Source organism: Copadichromis virginalis, linkage group LG9 (genome assembly GCF_057382275.1).
Source record: "Copadichromis virginalis isolate Kocher_CV1m ecotype Utaka linkage group LG9, C_Virginalis_male_GT1.1, whole genome shotgun sequence".
In the NCBI taxonomy this organism is placed as follows: domain Eukaryota; kingdom Metazoa; phylum Chordata; class Actinopteri; order Cichliformes; family Cichlidae; genus Copadichromis; species Copadichromis virginalis.
The window spans coordinates 19,571,633-19,598,356 of record NC_140626.1 but is presented as its reverse complement, the minus strand read 5'-3'; the positions used below and the strand labels follow the sequence as shown (position 1 = coordinate 19,598,356).

Genomic DNA, 26,724 nt, shown 5'->3' with positions numbered 1-26,724 from the left:
GTAACAGATTAAAACTATTGTTGGTGATCTGAATATCACACATTGTTAATAACACAGTTTGTGTAGCTGTTAGTAGATGTGTGGATATTTGTAAATGCTTATTAAAGCTTCTCTTCTGTTATTAGTGTATAAACACCAAATAAATGAATGAACGGGTAACCAAATTTCACTTTATGTAATACTATTAACATGTTCGTATACCTCGAAAGTGAGAAACTCAGTGTTAACTTACTGAGATGCTCGCACTATGAATCAAAAGACATTGATAAATTAATAAACTAAATTTCAAAATATCCTTATATCAGTTTATAGCTCAGATACACTGAATTAAAAGTCATCTGACATACATTTAATAACATATATTTAACTATGGTTGTGTTCAATATATGCCATTCCGTTAAGATCAACACGGTGTAATGCATCAGATGTTGCTGCATAAAAAGCAGATGGAAAACAATTTAATTATCAATACCCCTAATGGCCTTAGATTATGAAATAAGCTCATTTTACAAGACAGAAAAAGCTGATATTTTCAAGTAAATATGCTAAATTGACTTTTATGAGCTTGTGTGAGGCTCTCTGACCTCTGTGGCATTTACTGTATTGTCCTACTAGGCAATTTCCAGCCATCTGGTACTCCAGGCAAGTTCAAGTAAATGTTAAGATGTACTGTATTTGCAACTATTATCTGCTAGCCTGTCTCGCAGCACATAATTCCTCTCCGTGCTCCCTCATGACAATAATTTAAAAAACAAAATATGAACATGAGATGGTGAAACGTGGAACTGAAATGGATTCTGCCATTTGAAAGAGTGACGAACAACATCTCTGTTAATTCACATACATCATACACTACAGCAGCGGCAGATGTGTAGGGGCATAATTACACACAATAACTGCAGTTATTTATTATTCAAAGTCAGCAGTGTAAACATGTTCATAGACCCCTCAGCCGAGCACTCCCTACCCCAACCTCCTGCTGTTGTTGTTGCTGCCGCCGCTTCAGCTGCCGTTGTTCCCGCTGCTTTGTCTTGTTGCTCCATTCGCCATTCCTGCTTCCTTTCACCCTCAGCTTGTTCTACCTTTCTCCCACTCCCCCCCCCACTTCCTCTCCAATTCATTGTGAAGCCAGATGTTATTTTACAGCATGAGCGCAGACGAAATATTAAAAAAAAGACTGGAAGTTGGGAAACTTCTCATCATGGAGGGAAAATGTAGAAGTTTAGCGACACAATGGAGAATTTTGTCTGTTTTTAAACCAGAGAACAGAAGCAGCCTTTAATTTTAAGAAATGCAGCAGCAGGTGGGGAGGGGGGGATAAAATAAATAAATTTAAAAAAAAAAAAAACGTCCTTGAAGATCCCACTGAATTCCTGATGCATTATTGACCTCTAGTGGACGACGTTTATATGAGGAATAAATTGTGTGAACAGCAGCAGTGTTAACCACATTAATTATATGACACTTGACCAGATCAGTGTTTATCAAGTGACTCCAACATGGACTCAATTAACTGCAGAGGACCATCATCTCCACTGATAAGAACCTTAGATTAAATTCACCCATTTCCATCGGATTGGTACAGAGATAAACAGCGACTGGAAATCCAGCCAATAAGCCTTCAGCTCTAAGGCTGAATGCTCCCCATGTGTTATATTATACAAATGGAAAGCCATAAGCAAACCATGTGCAAATTATGCAAGTATTCAAAATTATAACCATTTCATCCTTCAGTTGATGACTTACTTTGAATCTATATGTAAAATCTGCAGCCAGTCAAAAATCCAGCACTCACATTAAGAAAACCGAGTACAGCAAAGAGATTTTTATTCTGACAAAGGTGTGAAAGAGCTTTTCTTGTTCCCATTTTGCAGCGGACTTGAAATTCAGTATAAACGATCATCAAGCACCTTCACTTCTTCTCTATTGGAGCGTCATCCCTCACCACTGGGAATATTTCTATTTCCTTGATGATCCGTTTAGCAATAGTCTCATTGTTTGCTGAAATCATCCTCCGAGACATTAGATCGAATGGTTCCCCTATATTGTCAAAACAAAGCCTTTATTGAGAAGGACTCCTGCAGTCAGTGTTTTCAACAAGTAATATATTGCTTTTTTAATGATATTCATTAACACTCATTTCCAAGCACATATGCTTCATAACCAGCTGTTTGAGAAGATTTTTAGAAATCATACAAACCATCAACATCCAGGAGGATTCCTCCAGCTTCTTTGACTATAACTGCACCAGCGGCAATATCCCAGCAGTGGATCCCGATCTCAAAGAGAGCCTCAACTGCCCCGGTCGCCACAAGACACATGTTTGTAGCAGCTGTTCCTGACCCACGTAGCCTGTCAGGACAAAAAAAAAAAAATCAAAGGGATACTGGGAATTGCAGTAGCAGTGAGGAAAACATACCACCGGTCAACAACAGCAACTTTGCTGCCAAGTTCAACACTGAGTGACACATGACTCTTCATTTTAAATATGATGAAGCCAAAGTTATGTGGAACAATCCATCATGGTACTTTATATATTTACAGATAAAAAGGGGAAATGCAGGTTTTGTTGCTCTAAAGCAGTTTCATCATCTACCTTGAGTTTGAACTTATTGCATCATTTTAACACATTAAATGTTTTGGTTTCACCCTCTTTACTGTTGGTGTTCCTTGGCATACAGTATGCCTTTCACCACCCTTTACCTTCACTAGCTAGTTAGGAATTTTAAAGTTACTTTGTAAGGTTTAGATAAAGATGGGACTTTGGCTGAAAACACTCCTTTAAAAATCATCCTGTTTAACCTCTGCGATTAAAGCTGAGTCTACAGGTCCTTTACAAACCTCCATATGGGACTTGTCTCACTATTGCTTCATGGCACAGACTTAAAGGACACCTTGTTTATGCGAGATGCCAGCTGCTTAGACAAAAACTAGACTATTTGACACCTAATCAGAGCAGGCTGTATTGATCTGCATACAACAGGCAATACGCCTGTTCCTTTGACAGCAATTTATGCATTTCCCTGTCATGTTGAATATACATAGATTTAAAAAATAAAATAAAATAAAAAATTCAGGCAATTTTGTTGAGTTGTGGCTGCAAAAATCCCTGTGGAAATGACTTTTGACTGCAATGCACAGTATAGCGTTTCAATCCAGGCCCACTTACCCATGCACTGGGATGCAGAGGTTCTTTTGCATTGTGGAGAAGATCTTTGTCACTTTTTCTGGGCTTCTATCAGTTCCATGTTCAGAGATGATTATTGACTGGTTAATGTCTGCAATGAGAGCAAGTCTAACATTCTTAGTATGCAACAGTAGATATACACCTTATTACTAAATTCAGAAGTTTCAGAAAGTGGTACATTGGGAATATTGATAAATCTGGACACAAATGTTCATTTCAAAATGTTGTTCTTAAATCAGGGCACATTTCGTCTTAATTAGAAATTGACCAGTTCTGCTACTTTTGCAGTACATATTAGAATTTGGGGTTTGTTTGTTTGTTTGTTTTTTAAAAGCATCTGATTTGGTATTCAAATCAAAACAGGGATACATGAATTTGTATCTCATTTTCATCACCAGTTCGTTCAAAATCATTAAAACAGTGTCCTTAAAACTCATTAATATGCATCAAATTATTCAGTGTTTGAGAAGTCTGTCAACTGTGTCACCCTCGGACAAAACCCCGATAGCTCAGCAACACTCGTCCCCAAAGTGACACAAACACCAAATGTCAATTCCATTAGTAATGTAGCAAGTAATACAAAAAAAAAAGTTTAAGTAAAAATAAATAAATAAGTTGGGGAACGGTTCTAAAGGAATCTTGGATAAGGATGTTAAATCACTCCAGAGTATAATGCAGATTTATGTTTAATTAGTCATCCTTGATAATACCGATGCACAATCCTTTATCAAGCTCAAATTTCCTATTTTCCAAATCAGTTCGATAAAACATTAAAAGTACTGGTAAATAGACTCAAATTTGCTCATGTAGGCAATTTTGTTGGACAATTTTTTAATAAAGAAGGGGGATAAGATTTTACTGGAGAAGTCCATCATGTTACTGCACAACAGGGGTTTAATACGGTGTCCATTTGCCAGTTTTTACATAACAGACTAAACCGTGTGTCATGAGGACATTGTACCTTTCACATCAGACACCTGAATGGGTTCGTCATCACAGAAAGCTCCCTTCCCCCGTCGTGCTTTGTACATCTTGTCCTCCAAGCAGCTGTATACCACACCAAACTCCAACTGAAACAGATTTCATTTTTAAGATTGACTAATCCAGAGATCTGTGCGCATTTTCTCTAATATAGTAGCTTCATTTGACATACCTCCTTATTGACAGCAAATGCAATAGAGACAGCCACAAATGGGAATCTGCAAGCAGTTTCATGTGTATTGCATTAGTTAGTCAGAAAAGCTTAAATAGACACTCTTATCAAAAGTTGTTTGAGCCTAGAAAGTTATATGCATCTTTCCTTACATCACTTAAAAAGCTTACCCATGTACAAAGTTTGTGGTGCTGTCCACTGGGTCTATGATCCATGTAGGTTTGTCAGTCAAGATACATGGCTCGCCTTTGGCAACTGACTCCTCCCCAATGAAACTGCAGAACGAAGCAGCAGTGGATCAGTGAGGAATACCCACATACAACAACAGATATATATATAAATAGGGGATGGTGGGTATGCATGACTCACCAGTGCGTGCCTTCTCCGAATTCCTCTTTAAGAGACCCGATGATGATTTTCTCAACCCTCTCATCAGTCTTGGTGACGAGGTCCACAGTGGAGCTCTTTGTCATGACTCTGATTTCACTCTCTCCAGCTTTCCTAATTTCCTGATTAAATTAAATTTTGGCACATTGTCAATCCACCTTAAATTGTTTTTTTAAAGAATGCCCATTTCAGCTTTTTAAACATTAGTAGTGTAATGTTTAATGCTGTGTGTACACTTGAAGTTAGTCACCAGACAACAAATGGGTGTTCAAGACATACCGCTCCAGCTTTTCTTGCCACTGCAACAGCAAAGTCATATGCCTTCTGCCATGGATCTTCCATTTTGCTTTTATATGGAGGCTTGCTTAGGAGAGTTTGAAAAAGAAAACCAGCCTGTAAAATTGTTACAGCCAAAAAATATTAGAGCATCCACAAGGCAGAGCTAAACAATGCAACAAATGTCCAAGTTATTTTGTCCATCCTCATGGGCATTCACAAAGAATGTGTCACTATCAGAGTAACGCGTTACTGTAATCCAATTACTTTTTTCAAGTAACGAGTAAAGTAAGGGATTACTATTGCAAAAACGGTAATTAGATTACCGTTACTTTCCCGTAGGAACGCTGCGTTACTGCGTTACTAAAACCCTGATTTTTTTTTTTTTGCGAGAATGTCTCATGACAGTGACATAAGCAAGTGCGATGTTCGTGACAACAGCTGTGTGCAGATCAACAATGGATCATATATCGAGTGCGGGAGAGAGTATGAGCGTGCAGCGTTTAAAGCGTGGAAGTACTGACCTTACTTTGAGTTTGATTCCATAAAAAGTGACAAAAACATTAGTGTCCGTTGTGCGTGGGAAGAAAACGTCTTTTTACAGCGAAAAAAACCCCTAAACTTCCAAGCAAGCACCGAGTGCGCTATGACGTAATGGGAAACTCACAGAGAAACTGCGGATTCTTCAACTGACCGCTGCGGCACACCTGCACCAGGGTAAACCTCCGCCTACCGCAGTCCTGCTTTACAGGTGAAGATAGAGCAACAGGACCGCTGAGTCTTTGACTTTATTTATTTTCTGCTGTGTTTTACTTGCATCTATTTGAAAGACTGAGTGTAAACACAAAAAAATATTTTATTTTATGTTCTGGAATTAAAAGATTAAAACTAATAAAACAAGTTTTAAAAAAAGACTTTTCCATTTGATTACATTTTGTATGATGGATTATGCAGAAAAAGTAGAATTGGGCTGAAAGATCTATCGCTTTATCACCTATTCAGGTTGTAAATCGTGTTTTTAAAAAGTAACTAAGTAACTAAGTAATTAATTACTTTTAAAAATAAGTAATCAGTAAAGTAACGGGATTACTTTTTGGGGGAAGTAATCGGTAATTAGTTACTGATTACTTTTTTCAAGTAACTTGACCAACACTGGTCACTATACTTAAAGATGATGTTTCAAGTCTCTCTAAAACTTCCAACTTTGCAAAACATTTAAAATGCACATAACCAAAATACAAAAGACACAAAAATTGGAGGTACATATATTCAGAGCGTTGCTATGAAATGTTTAAAGCACAATATCTGAACTGGGAGTTCACACACTTAAGCAAACCACTCTTTTCAAATAACTCCTTTAATTTGTGTTTCAATAACCCAGCTTTCTTTGAGTTACCACCTTTCTGCTGGAGGTGCCTGCTGAATTGTGTTAGAAGGATCAAAGCTGCATTACATCAGCTGCAGCTAAAAGGGTGCTGATTGCCAATTGGACTGCACCATGTTCCTCTGGCATTATGTGGAGAGGAAACACTTTCAAATTTGACAGTAGAGACTTTAATCACAACATCAATTTATTTTCATGTAATACTAGGGAGCAGGATACTGACAGGTTTTGTGGTTATCACAGGTGTTTGAATGGCCCTGTCTTTGTCTCTCCCCTTGTGCACCAGAATGGCCAAATCCACCACTATTTACTGCTTTTTTCCCCCCTTTTGGTTTGTTTAGTGGGTTCAAACTCAGTTTTGTTTTTGGTCTGTCAAACCAATAAAATACTGCTATAAGCCTGCATAATTAGCAAACTGTTTATACAACAGTAGATATTTATTGGTGTAAGACTGAAGTTGTGAGCACTGTTATGCACTAATATCAACAACATCAGACAAATGTGCAGTAGGTGTGCCACATATATTGTACCAAAACATGTCATATGGCTGCTCTTAATGGCTGCTGCAATTAGGCATCACTACCTCATATCACATTTTGGTTTTTTAAATATTAATACATAGATATTGTTGCCTGACCACTTTCACCGTCTCTCTCTCTTTGGCATTGTTTTGGGGGGTTTTCTTCAAAAAAAAAAAAAAAGAAAAAACAGAAAAGTGTCCCAGCTAATCCATGCTGCTTCCACCTATCAGAATGTCTGTTTTATAGCACAGTATATCTGTGCTAAGAAGGCTGTAAAAGGAACTGAGCGTATCATTCCTATCATAAATGAAAATTAGTTAGTAATGCACTTAGGGATACATAAATTGCATCACATTTAAATACACTCCCAGCTAAATTGATTTGAGGATTTGCAGACAGCATGCCTGCAGAGAGAACTGCCTGTTACTTAAGGACAAGACAACACCCTTGAGTACATTGTGCCCTGAGGTACTACTGTACTGCAGAACATATAGTGTCTAAGCTCTTCTGCTTCACATGGATTAGATCTACTTCTAAAGTGTGTCCAAGCAGATCAGAGAATGCTTTGTAAAAAAAAATCCAAGAAAAGTTTAATGTGAAGAATTTAAAAAATAAGAAGCCTTACCTTGCGGAGTCAGGTTGCCTCGAGATACTACTGCAAGTTCTTTAGAAAAGCCTAACTTTAAATTGCCTCATTGAAGAGATGAAGCAGCTAAAAAGGCTGGCATGACAAAGTGGGAAAAGTACTGGGACCGCCCTCAGATGGTTCTCACAGCAATCAGAGGAAGAAAACATTCTGTCCCATCTCAGGGAGACCTACAACAACCTGATGGCACATTCACCATAGAGTGAGTGCATCCTTATCCTTAAAAAAGTAAGTGGAAAATTTTGAGTGTCTCCCTAATTCTTGTGGAGTCCCATAGGAAAACACAGCCCGCTGCCATACATTTCTGTGAGTTGTAATCGAATACAGAACAATGCATCCCAGAAAATTCCCACACTCTCAGTCTTGATATTGGATTATAAATTATGACTGATTTTTAGGGCTCGAAATCTTAGGTTGCTTTTTTGGAGGAATCAAAAATTACATTCCAGCTCTGGACTTTTAACACATGATTTGGTATGACAAACAAAGCTTCGCTTAGTTTTATATTTCCTGGCAGTTTCACATCCATTGAGCTTTCTCTTTATGTCCTTTTATTGTATTCCACTGGTGGAAAATAGTTTGAAAGGTCCCCTGGTGAGTCGGTCTCAATTATGTGTGCGTGCATGGCTGTTGTTCAATGTGCCTGCTGGAAGTTGGATAAAGTCTTTACAGTTTCCCCATGAACTGAGTAGAAGTAAACACAACAGATAAACACATCCATAAGCATCAATATTTATGTGTCTAAATGTGTATATCTCAGTCAGATTTTATATCCAACTGTACTGTGAGGCAACTTAAATGTGAAAATACTCTCGTTTTCTGTTGGAATCATCTGTTTGGCACAACAGCTACAAGACGCTCAAAATGTCTAATAAAGTCTACTTAAGTCTGGCAAAACCAGTCTTGACTGTTTAGACTCAGACATGTCATAATACATATCCTATCTATCTTTCAAATACATGCTGCACTCAGGTCCTGAGGCATTACAAAACACTTTTTGTGCTTTTTTTCTTTTTACAAAGTCATAATGCCACTTCTCGCCCTGACAGTGGTCTTGCGTGGAGCAATTCTTTGCAGCAAGACAAATTGTTCAGTTAAATTTTGCACGTCTCAAGGACGTGATGTTGCATCTCTGTCTGCCTTGTGATTTCAAACGTGACGACAATGGAGACATGTGGCTCGTTTATATCTAAGGACAACAACCCCCGACCCTGGGAAAGTGACCTTCTATATACTAAACAGGGCTAGTAAGACATAGCAAAATATGTGCTGTCTTCTACATTGTGTGATATGTCTGCATGAAGCAGAACAGTCGTTTTTTTTCCAGGGCACGTTTCAGCATGATGCTTGACGTTGCCACACCTTTCATAACTTGCGTTCATGGGTGTTGAATATGTTCAGCCTGTTTCTGCAGTTTGCTAATCTGCAAGTCATGACAACATGAGTGGTGACGCAAATGTTTGGAAAAAAAAAACTACATCTGCAAGGATCCTTAAGGTCTTCACATGACAACAGCTTTGTTAAACAATCTGCTTCATCGTCCCCTTGATGAAGTTGTGGATTTGCTACCTCTGTTGAATTAAAACAGTTCAGAGTGGGATATTACATGGTGGGATTTGTTGAAAGTTTTATTTGACTGGGAGCTGCAGGAGAGCAGTTGTCACCCCGATGTCTCCGTTGTGCACTAAATATAAGATGTTCTCAGAAATGTTGGGAGACACACAGACGAAAGTGACAGGACAAGCAAAACAAATACATCAGTCCTGCTGTCTCCCTGGCAGGTCCGTTATGAATAATTTATCCGGGATGATGGATGTTTCGGATGTTTGGTTGCCTTGAATCACAGCTGTAACTGAGGCCTGCCATGAAGGTCAGCGGTGCACCCTGAAAGATGAGGCTTTATCAAGTCACCAAGCCCCTTTTGATCTATCAATAAGACTTCCAGCTGTACTTGGGGACAATGGGGCTCAGTAGTAGGCTCCAGAAAGACAGCATGCTCACAGTTAAATTTTTAACACATTTTCCACCTTAGTAATATGCTACCCTGATGCACATGGCAAAGTAATTGGTGTTGTAGTAATTTGGTAAAATTAGTAATTCTACCTCATGATGATGCTCAGTGGATGGATTACTGCCTACCAGGCACAAACCCAGCATCCCAAAGAGCAAAAGGCCCCTGATCTAGAGCCTCAGTTTGAAGTGATACTTAACATTTCTTGGTGGCAGTTCAATCTCAGAACCACAAAGGCACAAAACAATGAGACACAGAAGTACTTAAAACTGCAAAGAGACACAAATCTCCTTAAGACTGGGTGTGTTTCTTCTTTGTAAAACCTGTGGGGGACCTTTTGCAAGTTTGCCCCCAGAGACCTGCTCACTTATCCATCCAATATAATACCAATAAGGAAATGATTTCAGTTCATTTTATAGCACCCAGAATATATGAACCACATCGTATGGGAATCTGTCAAATAGTTGGTGGGGTTTTTTATACCTGTTGATGGTGCAATAGGAGTGAAACTCTGAGGATTACTAAAGGTATATTCTTCTGGGAACTGTGAGCAGTTCTTCAAAATACTTTATATTTTAGTTTTGTCCAAAGTGGTGAAGGAACTGATGACATTATTCCACTTTTTCAATTCAGGTGTTGGGGGGGAGGCTGTAACTATCCCAGCTGCCATAGGGTGAGAGGTAGGGTACAAACTGGACAGTTCACCAGTCTGTCTCAGTGCTAACGCACAGAGACCAACAGCCACACTCACATTCACCCCTACATCCAGTTTAGAATTAGACTTAACTTAACCCCATGTCTTTAAACTCCGGGAGGAAGCTGGAGTACCCAGATAGATCCTACACAGACATGGCGAGAGCTGGATTCAAACCCAGGACCTTCCTTTTGTGATATGATAGTGCTAACTGCTGCCCACAAAAAATATAAGTATAAAATATAAAAAATGAACCATATAGTAATTCAGTGTTATCATAGGTTTAGATTCCTTTAGTATTTCCATGTACTGAGCTACTTTTTACAAGCAACTTTAGAAATTCAAATTAGCATGGTAGTAGAGCTACCACTAGAGCAGCGGTCCCCAACCTTTTTTGCGCCACGGACCGGTTTATGTCCGACAATATTTTCACGGACCGGCCTTTAAGGTGTCGCAGATAAATACAACCAAATAAAACTAGTACCGGTACCGAAAAAAGAAGATTTATTCATAACACACGTGAAACGACCCAGAAAAAATGAGTAAACAACAAAAACGATAACAAAATAATGCTAAAAACTAGGGGTGCAACGATACACAAAATTCACGGTTCGGTTCGGTTCGATACTTTGGTGTCACGGTTCGATATTTTTTCGATACAAAAAAAATGTTCATGCCTTTTTAATTTGTCATTTATTAAAATTATAAATATATATTTTAACTCAAAAGTACAGTTTTTAAATTTAACCCTAACCCTAACCCTTGTGCGTGTTTTTTATTTTGACAGCGAATGCGCACCTGCGGACCACTTATGTGCAGCCCTGGTTATTTAGCTCGTCATATTGCAGCAACAGAAATTCTTTTGTCCATGAAACCATAAAGCTGCACTTTCTTTTTGCCTTATAGTCTCATTTGTCATAACTTCTCCGTTTTGTGGTAAGCTTTTCTTTGGCTGTCACTTCTTCACCCTGACCTGTCTTATTTGGCTCAGCAGAACTAAAATATATATACTGCTGCTTTTACACACGGACTCACATAAGCTCAGCGATTCTCTGCGCGATCAACCTCTCACATGTTTAAGCTTGCTGCGTCATGTTTGCATAGTAAGCTAACGATTAATAAGACGATGTCAGAGGAATTGGTGCACAAATTATCATCACTCACAGATCAGTGCTGTCGCTCTCTATACACAGTTCGCGCGATTGCAAAGTGAAAGCAAAAAACAAGCGCAAATTCAAACGCGACTTCAATATGTCACATATTGACAGTGGCTCACCGATGCCAATGACATAATTACCCAGCTACATTTCTGAAAGAATGCAAAAGCATTGACATTTATTTTTCCTACAATAGCCCGACGGGCAGGGAAGAGATAGATTTTGGTAGCCCGACTGAAAAAATCGCTAGCCCCAGGACGTCGGGCTAGCGATTTTGCGAGCCCTGTATCTGATTGAGGAATCATGCATCTTTGGAAAAGAGAGTTTATTACAGAGAAATGTCTCTTTCCAAAATAAAAGCTATACTATCCGCTTCTTCTGGGCTATATTCTCAGCAGCATAAGGAGAATCATGTGCTAACAGCTGTCTAAATGACTCGGCTAAAGTTAGTAGCATGCTTGTTGTTTTTGTCTTTGCACTAGGATGATGTCGGTGTAAATGTGCAGTCATATTCGTTGTGTTCCCACTAGTGCTTTCAGGTTAATCTCGTTGAAATGACCTTAACGCCACAACACGGCAAATCTCCGTTAACGAGCTACCGCCGATCGCCCCGTGCATGGGGCTAGACGGCCAACACGTTAACGAGCTAACTGCGCTAACACACTAGTTCCCACCCATGTAATTAAGCATTGCGTGGCACATCCAACATACTGTTTTACTTTAGTCCATGACTCGCTTACCTTCAGGGTCATACGTCACATGAAAACCAAAATAATTCCAAACGCCAGATCTGAATGAGAGTGGGGGAGGTCCATCTTGCAAGGAGAGCTTAACTTCTGTCTTGCAAGCTTGCCCTGCGCTCTTCCTTCTGACGATGCTGTCTGTGTTGAGCGCTCAGTGGATCTGCGCTCGACAGTGCAGCCTAGGCGGAGTAGTCGAACGCAGATTCACTGAGCGCTCAACACAGACAGCATCGTCAGAAGGAAAGTTGATAAAATAAATTACAAATGTTGTATTTTTCGATACATATGCGTACCGAACCGAAAGCACTGTATCGAACGGTTCAATATCGATACGAATATCGTTGCACCCCTACTAAAAACCGATAAAAACCCTGAAAACCACACATTTCACACCCGAACCTCAACTTTCGTGGCCCGGTACCAAACGACTCACGGACCGGTACTAGTCCGTAGCCCGGGGGTTGGGGACCGCTGCACTAGAGTATCTTTAGCGCAGCAAAGCACATTTTCTTTGACTGTAAAAGGCAAAAATTAGGCCATTAAAACATGAACAAGTATTGTATGCTGTCAGCTGGACTTTTGTAAATGTTAAGGATTTCCTGTGAAGTGAGAAGAAATAAGCTACAAATTAAATGTACAGTCAGGGAAGCCAAGATCTAGATTGTTCTTCATCACTTGATTGGAATTTGCAGGCCAGCAGGAGGGCTGCCTCCAATTTCCCTTCTCTGAACAGCAGAGCAGTAGGAGGCTAGAGACCAGTGGTTTATATTGCAGCAAGTGGGAATTCTTCCTGATGGAGGGCTGCGGGGTGTCTGTTAGGTTGCCATTATTCCTACAGGGATCTGCTAAGTGGACTTGCATTGCACGGTCTATCATCCAAATAACTGTGACTGAAAGTGCTTCACATACCCAAATGGTACACAGTATCCATCATGTGATGATGAACTAGCATGAGTTGGTGCTTTTAGCTCTGAGAGGATGTACTTAAAACAAAGCAGTGATTTAAGCTAATGCCAATATGTAAAGATAATAATTTATGATCTTAGTCTATGACATAAACATAGCTGTGGTTATCAGGTTAATATTCAGTTAAAGTATGTGGAAATTAAAAAATATGGACATTGCAGTTGTACTCCAATTTTCTCCCAGTGCTGGCTAAGGAAGCCACCAACCCCCATCACCATGGCTGGAAACCCAGTTAGATGAATGGGTGAATGAATAGATGGATAGGTGTGTGAAAACTATATTCTAATAGTACAACGGCCATCATACATTTTTTCTTTTGACAAAGTGCCAGTGCTTAATCTGAAACCACTTCTACCCATTTCCACAAAAAAAAAAAGACTTGCTGAAATTGTTCTGCCATTACCCCAACTTCAGCTATTTACACCGTAATGTTCAGCTGTCGACCCTGTCGAAGTCTAGCTGTCGAAAGTCACAATGGCCTCAGAAAAAAAGGCAAAAGCACGACCAAGTTCTTTCTCAAACAGTTTAACAGTGGGAGTGTCTCTTGATGTCAGAAGGGAGGGAAGGTCTTGCCATTGCTAAACAATAACTACAATCACAGTCATAAACAGAACACAAAATGATAAGTAAGTGACTGAAACAAAGAAAAAAACACTAAATTCTACATAAAAGTCTAACTAAAGCTGTTTAAACATGTTTGATACAAAAAGCACAGCCTCTGTATTTTTTTTTTTTTTAAAGAACAATGGTTGGCATTTCTTTACTGTCAATGAGAGCCTGTAATGAATCTGTAGTCACTCTACAGCTAAAACGGGGGGGGGGGGGGGGTATTTAAATTTTAAAGTTGCAAGAACTGATTTGTTTAACATCTGCTGGTGTAAAGGTGAAAGCTAGAAGAGGAAGCGCTGGCTTTTAGCTGACTGACTTCGGAAGCCATTCCCAACACTGGTGATTACGTCGCTACCCCCTGTTGTATACAAACACACACCATTGATTTCTGTGGAAGGGGGGTTGCAGCACATACAACGGGAGTTTGCTCAAGTAAAGTGTTTTAAAGCCATTTATTAGCCATCAGCTGAAAAAACAGCCCACGGAGAGAAAAACTCTGGACTATTTTATAGAGCTCATCAGCCCAGGGGGCAGTCCACCACTCTGCATGTGCAGTCTCTGCAGCACTGGCTGAAAGGGCAGGGGAAATGCAGCGGAGAATTTTACATGGAGTAATGGCTGCGAATGCTTTTATCTCTCCACTAAATCACAACGATAGCAGCAAGTGGTTTTTTCCCGTATTTTATGGAGTGTCAGAGGCCTGTTTTCTGTTTATTTGGTTTCCTGTTTGCCGCAAGAGACATTTTTCTTGCTCACGCTTTTATTTTATAGATTTATCATTTTTCTAGGTCAAAGCAACACATCGCTGAGTCAGAGCCCTTTTAGGATGCCACAGAGGGGTTTGGGAGCCTTTCCGGACAATGGATACAGACAGTGGGTTTTTTCTTCTTTTTGCAATAATAGCTGTACATAATAACGTATGAGCAAGCATGGGAGCTTTTTGTGTTATCACAGTAACATAGCGTAACTTCACATAACTGTCATGCTGCATTAAGCAACACACGATGGGAGGTGTCTTGACACATTCTGCCATTTTCCTTCTTGCGGTTTATTAGGACATTTCAGAGGAAGCAAGTCCAGACAGTAAACGTCCATATCTAGTGCTGGAACCGTAAATGTGCACAAAATAAGAATTTTTCAAATGTAACTTCTTTTTTTTTCTTAAACCAACATTTTCAAAAAGAGAAAAACAATAGCGCAAGACACATTAGGACAGACACGGTATCTATGGAAACAAGACAAACAGGTACACACATTGAGACAGGGTTGTGGGGGAATGTTAGAAAGTAGATAAATAAATAAATAAAATACAAATGAATGACAAAAAGACCAGTCACAGGAATACTTACAACAATAATTATCATGGTCATACAGGCTTCAGTTCTGTTGCCATTTATTGTCCTTTCTCACTTCATGACTGAGGCATCTGCATGCAAGTTGACATCTGCAGGACCTTCACCTGTGTTAAAACAAGCGATTTCAATGGTGCTTTAATTTTCTGTCTTCCTGTTGGATTCTTGTGAAAACAGACATGCGGTGACTTCATTTTGGCTCTACAATAAAGACATTAAGCAGTTAAACAGTACATTAGTTCCATAAGATGAAAATATGCTTTAATAATCAGAAGTTAGAGCAGCCAAACAATAAAAAAAACAATGTACCTCAATAAAATAATTACAAAATCCCAAAAGAAAAACAGAGTTAAAAAAAATAACTACACAAAGGAAGGAAATGTCCTGTATCTGTCCTTGAGGCAGCAGGGTTGAGGCAGATGTTAGAGAAAATGTTTAAATTCCTGTCCAATGGGTGTGCAGAGGGTGGGAGTGTACACAGTTACGACTGTGCATGCAGACACTTCATAAGATACACTCTGCTAGTAGTAGTTTTGCCTCCAGACGTGCTTAAATTGTTCATGGCACAGGTTCAACAAGGTGCTGGAAACAGTCCTTTTTGGTTCACATTGACATGACAGCATCACACAGCTGCTGCAGATTTATTGGCTGCAAATCCATGATGGGAATCTCCTGTCCCATCACATCATAGAGGTGCAATGCTGGATTAAGATGTGGTGACTGAAGAGGTCATTTGAGTACACTGAACTCACTGACATGTTCAAGAAACCCATTTGAGATGATCCGAGCTCTGTTACATATTGCATTTTCTTCATTTTCTTTCAGCCATCAGAAGATGGTTACACTGGTCATAAAGGGATGGACAAGGTCAACAACAGTACTCAGATAGCCTGGGATGTTTAAACAATGCTCAGTTAGCACTAAGGGATGCACAGCAAATCAAAACTTATCAGACAAGGGAAAATTTTTCCAATCTTCTGTTGTCCAGTTTGGAAGAGCCTGTGCAAAGTGTAGCTTAGCTGTCAGGAGTGTCATCTATCCTGGTTTTCTGTTTTAAGGTTCAATGTACGGCACATTCAGAGACGCTCTTCTGTATGCTTTGGTTTAATGAGTAATTATTTGATTTATTGTTGCCTTCCTATCAGTTCAAAGCAGTCTGGCTATTCTCTGGATTATGGCATCAACAAGGCATTCTTGCCCAGAGAACTGCTACTCACTGGAGACTTGCTCTCTTTATCATACACTTGCAAAAACACATTAATTTACATTTTAAAAAACATATACATGTATAAACAGTTGGAAAATGGATGGGTGTGTGGAGGAAATTTACATAGAAATGTATGTTAATTCAGTCTATACAGAAAGGCCACACTACTGGTCAAAACTTGAACACTTGTTCCAAAGTTTCTGTAGTAGTGCAGTGTTGCAGTGATTTATCAAATTCCTTCCTCTTTTCTAGCTTAATCATTCACATAAATATAAAAACAACACCATAAAAAATGCAGACAGTAGTCTTTCATCACATCTGTTGAATTTGTTACAGCAGAAAGGAAAATGTGTATCTTTGAATGCCAATATTTCCACACTCACAAAAACAGAACGATGGTTTAAAATTGAAGCTCTTAGTATTTAACACTCGCTCAGATCTTGTTCAGAGGCATTTCAGAGGAAGTTATAGATTTATCTTTTCTTGAGGTCAAAGCAACAAATCACTGATTCTTGCCATTGTTGAGATGCCGCTCAGGTATTTAGGAGTCGAACAATGCGTACAGAGAACAACTGTGGCACATATTGGCAATATAAGTTTTTTACAAAGCGGAATAGCATTTTTTAAAAGGACTGTCTGACTGAGGCAACGCAACATGTGAGGTGTCTTTATACAGATTTTGTCATGTTAACTTTTGTGGTTTATTCAAACACTTCAAAAGAGGCAAGTCAAGACACTGAATCCCGCCCTCCCTCCATATTGTGCCATGCATAATTTGCACTGTCAGCTTTTTTTTTTTTTCCCCAGGAGAAAATATTCATTCAAGTTCTGTTCTCTTTAGTTCTGTTGCCATTTATTGTCCTTCCTCAGGTTACAGCTGTGACATGCTTGCATGCTGATGCCTGTCTGCAGGGCTTCAGTTCTAAAACTTTATCAGTGCACCACAAAAAAATGAGAAGAGTCTTGAGTAAGAGATATTATTTGCTTTTACAGCAAGTAAAAGCATTTATTGCATTCTTACAAAAGCACATAAAACAAGCACACATTTTGAAAAACATCCTTGGATTGCTCCTTAGCCAAAAGGACCCTTTATCCTTTGGCTTGATAAAGAAAGCAGATATACAGTACAGTTGTAGGTACACATATACTTGCATTACACATTGTGCAAACCAGTGATGACTCTAAAATGTAATAGTTACTCATGTATAAGTAAAGTACTTTATACTTCAACATTACATTTGTTTTAATAGTGCTGTGTTGAGGAAGAATAACCATGAGACTTCTTTATCTTCTCACGAATAAATAAATACTAAGACACTGTTTAGTGATTAAAAACATCACAATAAAAACTAATATGAACAAGGGCATACACTCCATCGCATCTGTTTAAATTAAAACGCAATACAAAGTCTGTATCTGAACCGGTAAGTCCTGAAATGTGAAAACACACAAAAAAAAAGCAGAAAAGAGGCTGAAAGTGTAAGCTCTGAACAGTTAAACTCTCTCAGATGCTCTTCAGAGGTAAGTTTACAGTTGTTGTTTTTAAGGCAAAGACAGGCTTGAGACCTTCTATGTACAAAATAGTTGAGGGTGTTTACATGAGCCGAGCAGGCTGAGAGCAGTGCAGCAGTTAACTAGTCATCAGTGTCATCCCTGCCAACGTGAAACTCTGTTATCTCCTTTGCAATGCGTTCTGCTATCATTCTGCTGCTGGCCACAATCAGCCTGCGAGACATCAAATCAAATGGTCCACCTGGTAAAAAAAAGACAAGTAAAAATTAATGTCGCATTCTCTTCTTTCTTTCAATGTTACAGTATACGTTGTTAAATTATCAACTTGCTTCTGACGATGCATTAAGCAGTGCATGTTAAAAATGTGTGTGGGAGTAACAGCTGATAGCCCTGAAGGTGCTTTTCTGTGCTGTTATTGAAGCTGAATGTTAAAAAAGGCCATTATCTTATCTTGTAGGAACTTCTAAATTGAAAATAAAAATGGAAATTGGAGGTTTTTGGAGGACAAAAAGATATGAAGACTACAGACTACCATGCGGTGGTTAGCATTGGCGCCTTGAAGCCAAAAGGACCTGGTTCGAATCCATTTCTGGATGGTGTCTGTGTGAAGTTTGCGTCATCTTCCTGTTCATTCATAGATTCCCTCCAGGTACTCTGGTGTCCTCCCACAGTCCAAAGACTTACAGGTTAGGTTAACTGAAGATTCTAAATTAGTCGCAGATGTGACTGTGAGCTTGAATTGCTGTCCGTCTCTTTGTGTTGGTCCTGAACACAAGCTGTCTAACCCCACCTCTCTTAATACCACAACCTTGGGATAAGCTCCAGTTCAGTGTTGAACTGAGAGACAACAAAAATCCATGAATACATCAGGAACACATCAGGCCACAACTGATCACATGCTTGGTGAATACCTCAAGCAGCAGAAACCCAAGAAAGAAGAGGAGGAAGAAGAGGAGCCATCTATTTGCACGGATTAAACCACCAGCAAATAGAAGAAGTGGCTGATATTGAGATATCCTACCAATAGGTGGACAAAGCTGGATTGAAAAACAGCACAGACGCACTAATAACAGCAGTACAGGACCAAGCGCTAAACACTAAGATCAGTAGAGCCTGGGGTTTACCACACCAATCAAGACCCTATGAGACAATTTGACACATAACAGCAGGGTGTAAGATGGTAGCAGGCAGAGCCTATATGGAATGGCATAACCAAGAGGCCGGTATAGTATACAGGAACATCTTTACAGAGGATGGCCTGGAAGTTCTGAGGTCAAAATAGGACACGCTCGCCGGGGTGGTTGAGAATGACCATCTGAGGGACTTCCAGATAAACACAGACAAACTGGTGATGGCTAACCAACCGGACATAGTAGTGGTGTACAAGCAGAGGAAGATGGCTGTAGTGTTAGAAGTAGCTATAATAAGTGATAGCAACATCAGGAAGAAGGAACATGAGGAGGATGGGAGCAACAGTGGTACCCGTAACTGCCCCAATCGGAGCACTCGGGGCAGTTATGCCCAAATTGGGCGAGTGGCTCCATCAGATGCCAGCAATAACATCTGAGATTTCTGTCCAGAAGAGCGCAGTCCTAGGAACAGAAAAGATACTGTGCAGGACCCTCAAGCTCCCAGGACTCTGAACCCGAACTAGAAGGATAAAGACCGCCCGCAGCGACAAGTTGGGAACCCGAGAGATAGTTGCAAATGAAAATCTCAGCAGATCAGCCATTTCTGAAATCCTTTATCAGCCTGTCTGCCACTAATAACCACATTCAAAGTCACTTAAATCACCTTTCTTCCCCATTCTGATGCTCCGAATGAGCTTCAGCAAGTTGTCTTTATCATGTCTACATGTCTAAATGCACTGGTTTTATGCCATGTAATTGACTGATTAGGCATTTACGTTAATGAGCCACTTCTGTTGGTGTAGCTAACAAGATTTTCAGTGTGTGTGTGTATATACACACACACACACACACACACACACACACACACACACACACACACACACACACACACACACGGGTAATAATAATAATCGTTTTTTTCCTCCCCAATTATTACTCATGACACACTACTGTCTAAACACAAATACACACATATTGTATGTTTGCCAGTAATCTGACTTACTGCTCCACCCAATCAAAGATGCAAGCTGGTGACAAAGATAACACACTAATAAGCTCAAGAGAAAAATAGATGGTGAGGATGTTATTGATGTATATACAAGATCCAAGCACCTTACTCATTTTCAGATTTTACAGTAAAAGGGTCACGTTTGAAAAGACCTTCAGCTAATCAAAAACTAAATAAATAAATGGGACTCTGAACAGTAAGTAACTTAGAAACTTGCTCCACCAACTACATGCTTTCTGTCACTGCACTTTTTAAATAAACAGCTTCATAACTCAAGACTGTGCCTACTCTTAGGAGCATTGCAGTTGTGAAACTAGAGAAACTCCAGCTTCCTTAACACACTAAATGTCAGGGTAGCAGTTACGTCCTAATTTAAGATCAAAATTCTCTGTATCAAGTGCAAAGCCAGGAGCAAACCTTTCCTCATCTCTTGCTGTGTTTCATGGGGCATTTATAAGCAGCAAGAAGGATAAAAACCAATAACAAGAACTATTGACCATAAATTATTCATAAACAATAACTTCTGTTGTGTTTGCACTTGGAGAACAGCAGCCCATTCTTGCTGCTTTGTTCTGTACAGCAAACTCCTACAGCAATCCTTCCATTTTTCATTTCATCCAGTGACTCAGCAGCCTTTCAGTGTTCAGTGTTGTTTGAGGAGACACATTGTCTCAGTGACTCACCTGAAATGTCCATGATGACTCCTCCAGCTTCTCTGACAACTGCTGCCCCTCCAGCCATGTCCCAGCAGTGGATGCCCATGTGGTAGTAAGCATCAGCCGATCCGCACGCTACCAGACACATGTTGACAGCTGCGCTGCCTGGGGAGCGGATTCTGTGGATGGAAATGGGATGTTTGCTTTCAACTTCCAGATGCTCTGCTAAGAGTTAAGTATGTTTTTTGGTGCATTTGCAGTTATAATTCTTGATTTTTTTTTTTTTTTTCATTTTTGTAGGATAAGCAATGTGTTTTTTTAATGGTAGGAGATAGCACTTCAGCAAAATCCAGTCAGTTTTGCAACATTCTAGTTACCCCTCTATCTAGTAGATTTGATGTTAGAGGTAGAATCTGACATTCAGTGCGGCATTCAACCCCTTTTCATTTGATTTCAAGGCATGATATGAGGTTCTCTCTGTTGGGTGGCTTTTCATTGTGAAAAAGTCACAGAAAACAAACTTATCGGTCATCGAGGTTAGCACTGACCACAATCATCCATAAAAGAAGTATCAAAACAAACACCGCTGTCATTTTCAGGATGTTTCACCACCTTTAGGGGCAGTAATGCAATAAGAAACAGCTGCTACAGGAAGCTCTCACTTTGCCCTGTTGCTGCTGTTGTTGTTGTTGTTGCTGTTGTTATTGTGAGAGAGAACACCTGCATAAGATCAGATTGTGGTAGCAATTTCATGCACTTCTTAATTACAATGATTAGGCTTTACTGTAAACAAATACACCAGCTGTTCTGTATATCTGAATAAGCAGCTGTTCAGGGGGTGTCTGGTGTACTATTAAACTAACACTGGATGTACAGCTTGTACATATTGAAGTGCATATTTACCCATGTACAGGGATGCTGAGGATGTTTCTGATGTTGGCCATCATTGTTTGAAATTGCTCGGCGTCCTTCTTGAAGCCCATTTCTGTCAGCACCAAGGATTTACTAATATCTTGGAAGGAAACAAAAAAAAAACAAGTATACTAATAAATAAAATATCATTATTCACTCATTATACAAACAGCTGCAGGTTTGCGCTCTCTGAGAAAAACAGAAATGCAGTCTGTTGCCGGTACAGGGAAAGGATTTTAGCTCCATCTGGTGGATTTGTTTATAATTGCAACTTCTCAATATTCACCTTCTTGTCCAGACACCTTGATTGGGGCTCCATTGCAAAATGCTCCCTTTCCTTTACGTGCTGTGTACATTTTATCTTCGATGCAGCTGTAGACAATCCCAAACTCTATCTGAGACCAAGCAGCAGCACAGAAAACAGCACCGATTAATGTGGGGCTGGTTAAAAGACAGCAGCTTTATAAAAGGAGAATCTTTAGATATTAACTGGGTTAATGGTCTGCAATCATGTTAATGTTTCACATAATCAAAACATCACAGTTTAAACACATGAGTGGTTCGCATACAATAAAGCATACCTCTTTCTTCACTGTGAAACCGATTGATACAGACACAAACGGGAACCTGCAAAAGAGAACGTTACAATATAAAGCATTCAATTATGGAACTCCCTTCAGGTTTAAACTCAGAGGAATCCTTTTCCATTATCGGTTCAGTTTCATCAGCGTTGTCTAATTATCCCTGACAGAGAGGACAATCCAAGAAAGAATCTAATTAAAAGATAAAAATAGTTGAAGAGCAACAAAGATAAAAACAGAGCTAGAACTGTAACGCAGAGATTTTTACAACATTTAATCGCAGACCGTGCTACCTGTGAACAAAGTTGGTGGTGCCATCGATAGGGTCGATAATCCAAGTGGGACTGTCAGAGAGGGCGCTGGGGGCGCCTGCTGCTACGGACTCCTCGCCTATAAAGCTTCAAAGTGAAAAAAAGAGAGAAGAAGTGAAAATAAGAGTATGATAATTCTATGCATCGTCTATCAGGTACCTCAGCTGTAAAGTAATAACGCTGCACTTGACACGTGCTCTGTTTTCTTTCCAACCAGAATATGTGATATTAGATTTCCACCACGCTGGACACAAGGCTGTAGCAACATTACGGAACCCTGGAATTTTTTCCTGAGTTCTTGTGTTTCAATTTCTCTTGGAAATCTTTACATGTATAAACATTTCATATGCTGGTAGCAGTAATTTAAGACTTGGTAGAACAAAGTCTTAAGCAAGCAAAGTAAACAAACCAACCAACCAATAAATATCTTTTTTCTTAATATTTGCAGGTATCATGTTATTAGGGGACTAGTGTTATTAGGGACTACATGTAACAAATGTGACCTCCGTTTTAATACTACTAGCGTAAAAATAGAGGTCGCATTCCAGTTAAGATTGGATGGTAGGGCTGTGCTATATTCACAATAATACTGGCATACATTTGTTCGTTTGTGTTTTTACTTATTTAAAAAAAAAACAAAAAAAAAAAAACATGTCATATTGCTTAATCAAGGATAGCAACACCATACGTTCCCCAGCATGGATAACAACAAGATAAGCCTAGCCATGTCTGAGAGCAAGAGCAGCATGTCAGCCTCCTATAACAACTTAGTACCTAAAAAGGGAACTACTTCAACAACCTCAAAGAAAATACAGGACTTTAAAAAAATAAAAACATGCCTGGAAATTGTCCCTGCTAAAAGAGGGAACATCAGTGTGTTTACCACTAGAGGCAAAAAAACCCACACAAATAAAAAGGCCCTCACAGAGCATTATTATAGCACTCACTAGTTAAACTCCATATGACAGGAAAAGTAAATGGTGGATGGAAATTATTGATGTGGTTACGTGGTAGCGTAAGCAGTTGGTTAAAAAGCTGTAAGGCCCAAGATACAAACACCCACATAGAAAATATAATGTGACAATATCAAGCAGCTCCTGAAGACTTACAAGGTTAGGTCACTTCTGTTATTGTTAAATTAAAAAGGTAAGCAGTTATTTTATACGTTTTTACTTAAAATTTCCAGGGAAAACACTACTGAGGATGTGTTTGATATAATGCTGTGTCACCATTAATGCTGCTGCTACTGCTGGCACCTTGTTTCATTAGACTCACACTTGGAATAAGGTAGTCTGTAATCAGTGACAGCAGCTTATTGGAGAGAAAGGATGACACATGCCCTTCGTTCCTTTGTACTAATATATGCTGCTGGCCATAAGCTGCAATTACTGATAAAACATTCAGCAATTTTTTCCTCACAAATATCATTAATGGAAATTTCCTTATAATATCATAATATACTTTTGAGGTAATATCTCCCACCCCTACTAGATGGAAAATCGTTAAACCATAATAAATCATGCATACTTCTCACCATGTTCTTAGACCAATCAGCTCACATACCCTCTCTCATGTCCATGTTTTCTAATGAAGTAGAGTACCTGTGCGTTGGGTACTTTTCCCTGATGGAAGATATAATGAGCTGTTCCACTTTCTGGTCCGTCTCGGTCACCAGGTCAACCGCTGAGCTCTTGTGCATGACAGCGATGTCCTTTTGGAGCGCCTCGCAGATCATCTGGCAGAAACACAAAAGTGAGAGGGGAAAAAAAACAAAAGATTTCTTGGATGACTGACTACATCTGCTGCTTTAATTAGCTTCACGTGTTGGTGTTAACATATGTTGGTGCCACAGATGACAAGATGTCTAGGCTACAAAGTCCAAATATATTTATGAGCTGTAATTATTGTTTCTAGTGTCTGGATAATGTGACTCTTCACAGATGGAAGCCTCTGTATACATTGGAATAACACACAAAAAAAATTAAAGATAAAAACAACCCACACACACATTACGCTCAAATGTCGAGATACGTAAGCAGCAGTAAAATAGATTTTGATGAAAGCGCCCACACGGTTGCTTCTTCAACCTTTGCTTGATTTAAACAAACATTTACCTCAGTATTTTATTTGCATTTTTAACAAGTACCTACCAATTTTATTTGGGCTCATCAATACTTTGCATTCAACTATTTCTTTTTTCAAATCCAACACTGAATAATTTATGATCCAAACTATATCACCGATACATACAGCTGACCTCTGTACATTATGCATCTGAGGTCAAAAGTTATTGTGGTACATTTTTATATGATACTGTTATAAGTTCTTCCATGCCTCTTCTAGGGACAGCTGTGGCCAGAGGCATAAAGAGCCATTTCTCAGGAATAGTTTCTTCAATTTTGGCATAAACAGAGTCGAAGAATAAACAGATAAGAATCTGGTGGTCAAAAGCCAAGGTCAACCGATTTTTAGCCATAACTCGACAATTTACAAATAATGATACAATTTCACACAAATGCCTAGGAGGATAAAATGATAACACTTTGGATGAGATAACTTTACTGCAAAAACATCATATTTTTTCTAATTGTTTGAGTGTAATGTGTGTGGCCATTATTCAAGGGCATCACTCAGGAGCATCAGGGGCGATTGGGACCACAGTTCACATTTGGCCAGATACTGAATTAGGGACACTGATCACGTGAAAACTGTGGACACTGTATACACCTTCTGAACTGCCAGTGTGTGGGAAGTGATTTATTACATATCTCTCTGCACAGTCATGGGTGTAACGTGCAATTTGGCTTTTTTGTTGTTTGTTTTGGATTATGTGCTAGTTTCTCCTTAATGGCATATCTCACTTTAAAAAGAAAGACATGTTACTGAGGTTATTATTTGCACTCAAAGTGCATTTCCATACACACTGTTGTCAACCATAATCAAGTAAGTGTAGCATCAGTCGTACCTCCTGAATCATTCTACAATTGGAGGGAAATTTAGGCTTCAAAAACGGTAAGATAATGATATTATTAAAGAAAGGGTGCACTATGTATTTAAGAAAAACAACTAATAAATATCCAAAATTGATATGTCAACCGTAGGCATCAAAGGAACATATCATGAGATACTTTAGTTGCATGATTAAAATGGTTCAGGACCACAGAAATTATATTTAATAGCCTCTTTAGTTTTTTTTTACTTTCTAATGTTTGTTTCACATGTATGGCAACATGGTGGCAAATCAGAGTTTTCTCAGAAAAAGATTCAAGCTGTGAAATAAAATAAATTGAATTTGTAACTTATATTAAATTTAATATTTTTGAGTAGAAGTTTGGTAATCAATAAGTTGGGACAAGAAACTAAATAAAAATCGCATCTTGGGAGGTTTCCAAGAGTTTTATTGCATTTCAAATATTTTTGACAACTAGGTTTACATGTTGTCCCAGGAAATGTATGACTCAACAAACGCCAAACGTGTGTTTTAGTAATGTGTGCATGGATTATTTTTTAAATATTTTTAATACATTTTCATGGGTGGAAGAAAAAAAAAATAGTCCTGAAATGGTAACGTGGCCCTCTTACCTTTCCGGCCCGTTTAGTGACCTCTATGCAATAATCCATGCACTCCTGCCACGGATCACTCATGCTGATAAAGGGGAGATGAGGCGATATTCAGAACGGAAATACGGACGGAAGAAAGCTGTAGGAAGAAGCACAACTTTCGTCATTTACAATAGCAAGGTGCAATTATATACCGGCATATGACGGTACGTTGCGATTACCGACATATGACGTGAGTTAGCTGCTGGAAAGCTAGCTGCGTTAATTTGAAGAAGCAATGAAATCTGTCAAATAGCATAAATTAGCCCTCTATGCTAGCTTTTAAAGGGAGAAAAAGGGATATGTACACTGGAGGTAACGCTGATGATACCTAATGACAAACATACGCTTAACGGCTTTTCTACAGCGCAATATCATTACATTGATTTGTGTTTGTAAAAAAGATATAGTAGCATACCAGTTCAGGGAGCTAATTTAACGCACTTCTAGAGATGAATGACTTCTAAGCAATGACATTTCGCCACTGAAAGGTGGGGCTAAGCCGAACTCTCAGCCTAATTGGTCAATCTGTGCCGTTTGATTTAACAATCTTCGCTATCATTGGCTAGAAGGCTGTCATGTGTTTTCTTCAGTCGCGTTGTTACAGGAAACAGTGGGTCTGCTGGAGAAAGGAAAATGTCTTTGCGAGTACCCAACTTTCTAACTTGAACAAAAGAGGCAGAAATAATGGCTGAAATTTGCGATTTTAGATTCAGAAGA

At 39.2% G+C, this 26,724-nt stretch overlaps 2 protein-coding genes across 2 annotated transcripts; both read right to left on the bottom strand.

The window, feature by feature from the left end:
- Positions 1-1,818: 1,818 nt before the first annotated feature.
- LOC146701751 (inositol monophosphatase 1-like) lies at positions 1,819-12,278 on the bottom strand. Its single transcript, XM_085468082.1, has 9 exons — positions 12,157-12,278; positions 5,007-5,091; positions 4,710-4,849; positions 4,511-4,615; positions 4,341-4,386; positions 4,149-4,257; positions 3,170-3,278; positions 2,201-2,352; positions 1,819-2,040 (listed from the first exon to the last, which is right to left on the bottom strand). The coding sequence occupies exons 2-9, from the start codon at positions 5,067-5,069 to the stop codon at positions 1,913-1,915; spliced, it is 852 nt and encodes a 283-aa protein (XP_085324208.1). The 5' UTR covers positions 5,070-5,091; positions 12,157-12,278; the 3' UTR covers positions 1,819-1,912.
- Positions 12,279-17,268: 4,990 nt separating this feature from the next.
- On the bottom strand, positions 17,269-26,539 carry impa2 (inositol monophosphatase 2). The gene is made up of 9 exons (XM_085468081.1): positions 26,423-26,539; positions 25,987-26,104; positions 24,006-24,139; positions 22,387-22,491; positions 22,094-22,139; positions 21,799-21,907; positions 21,504-21,612; positions 20,628-20,779; positions 17,269-18,046 (listed from the first exon to the last, which is right to left on the bottom strand). Exons 2-9 carry the CDS (start codon positions 26,047-26,049, stop codon positions 17,928-17,930), a joined length of 837 nt encoding a protein of 278 aa, XP_085324207.1. The 5' UTR covers positions 26,050-26,104; positions 26,423-26,539; the 3' UTR covers positions 17,269-17,927.
- Positions 26,540-26,724: the final 185 nt, after the last annotated feature.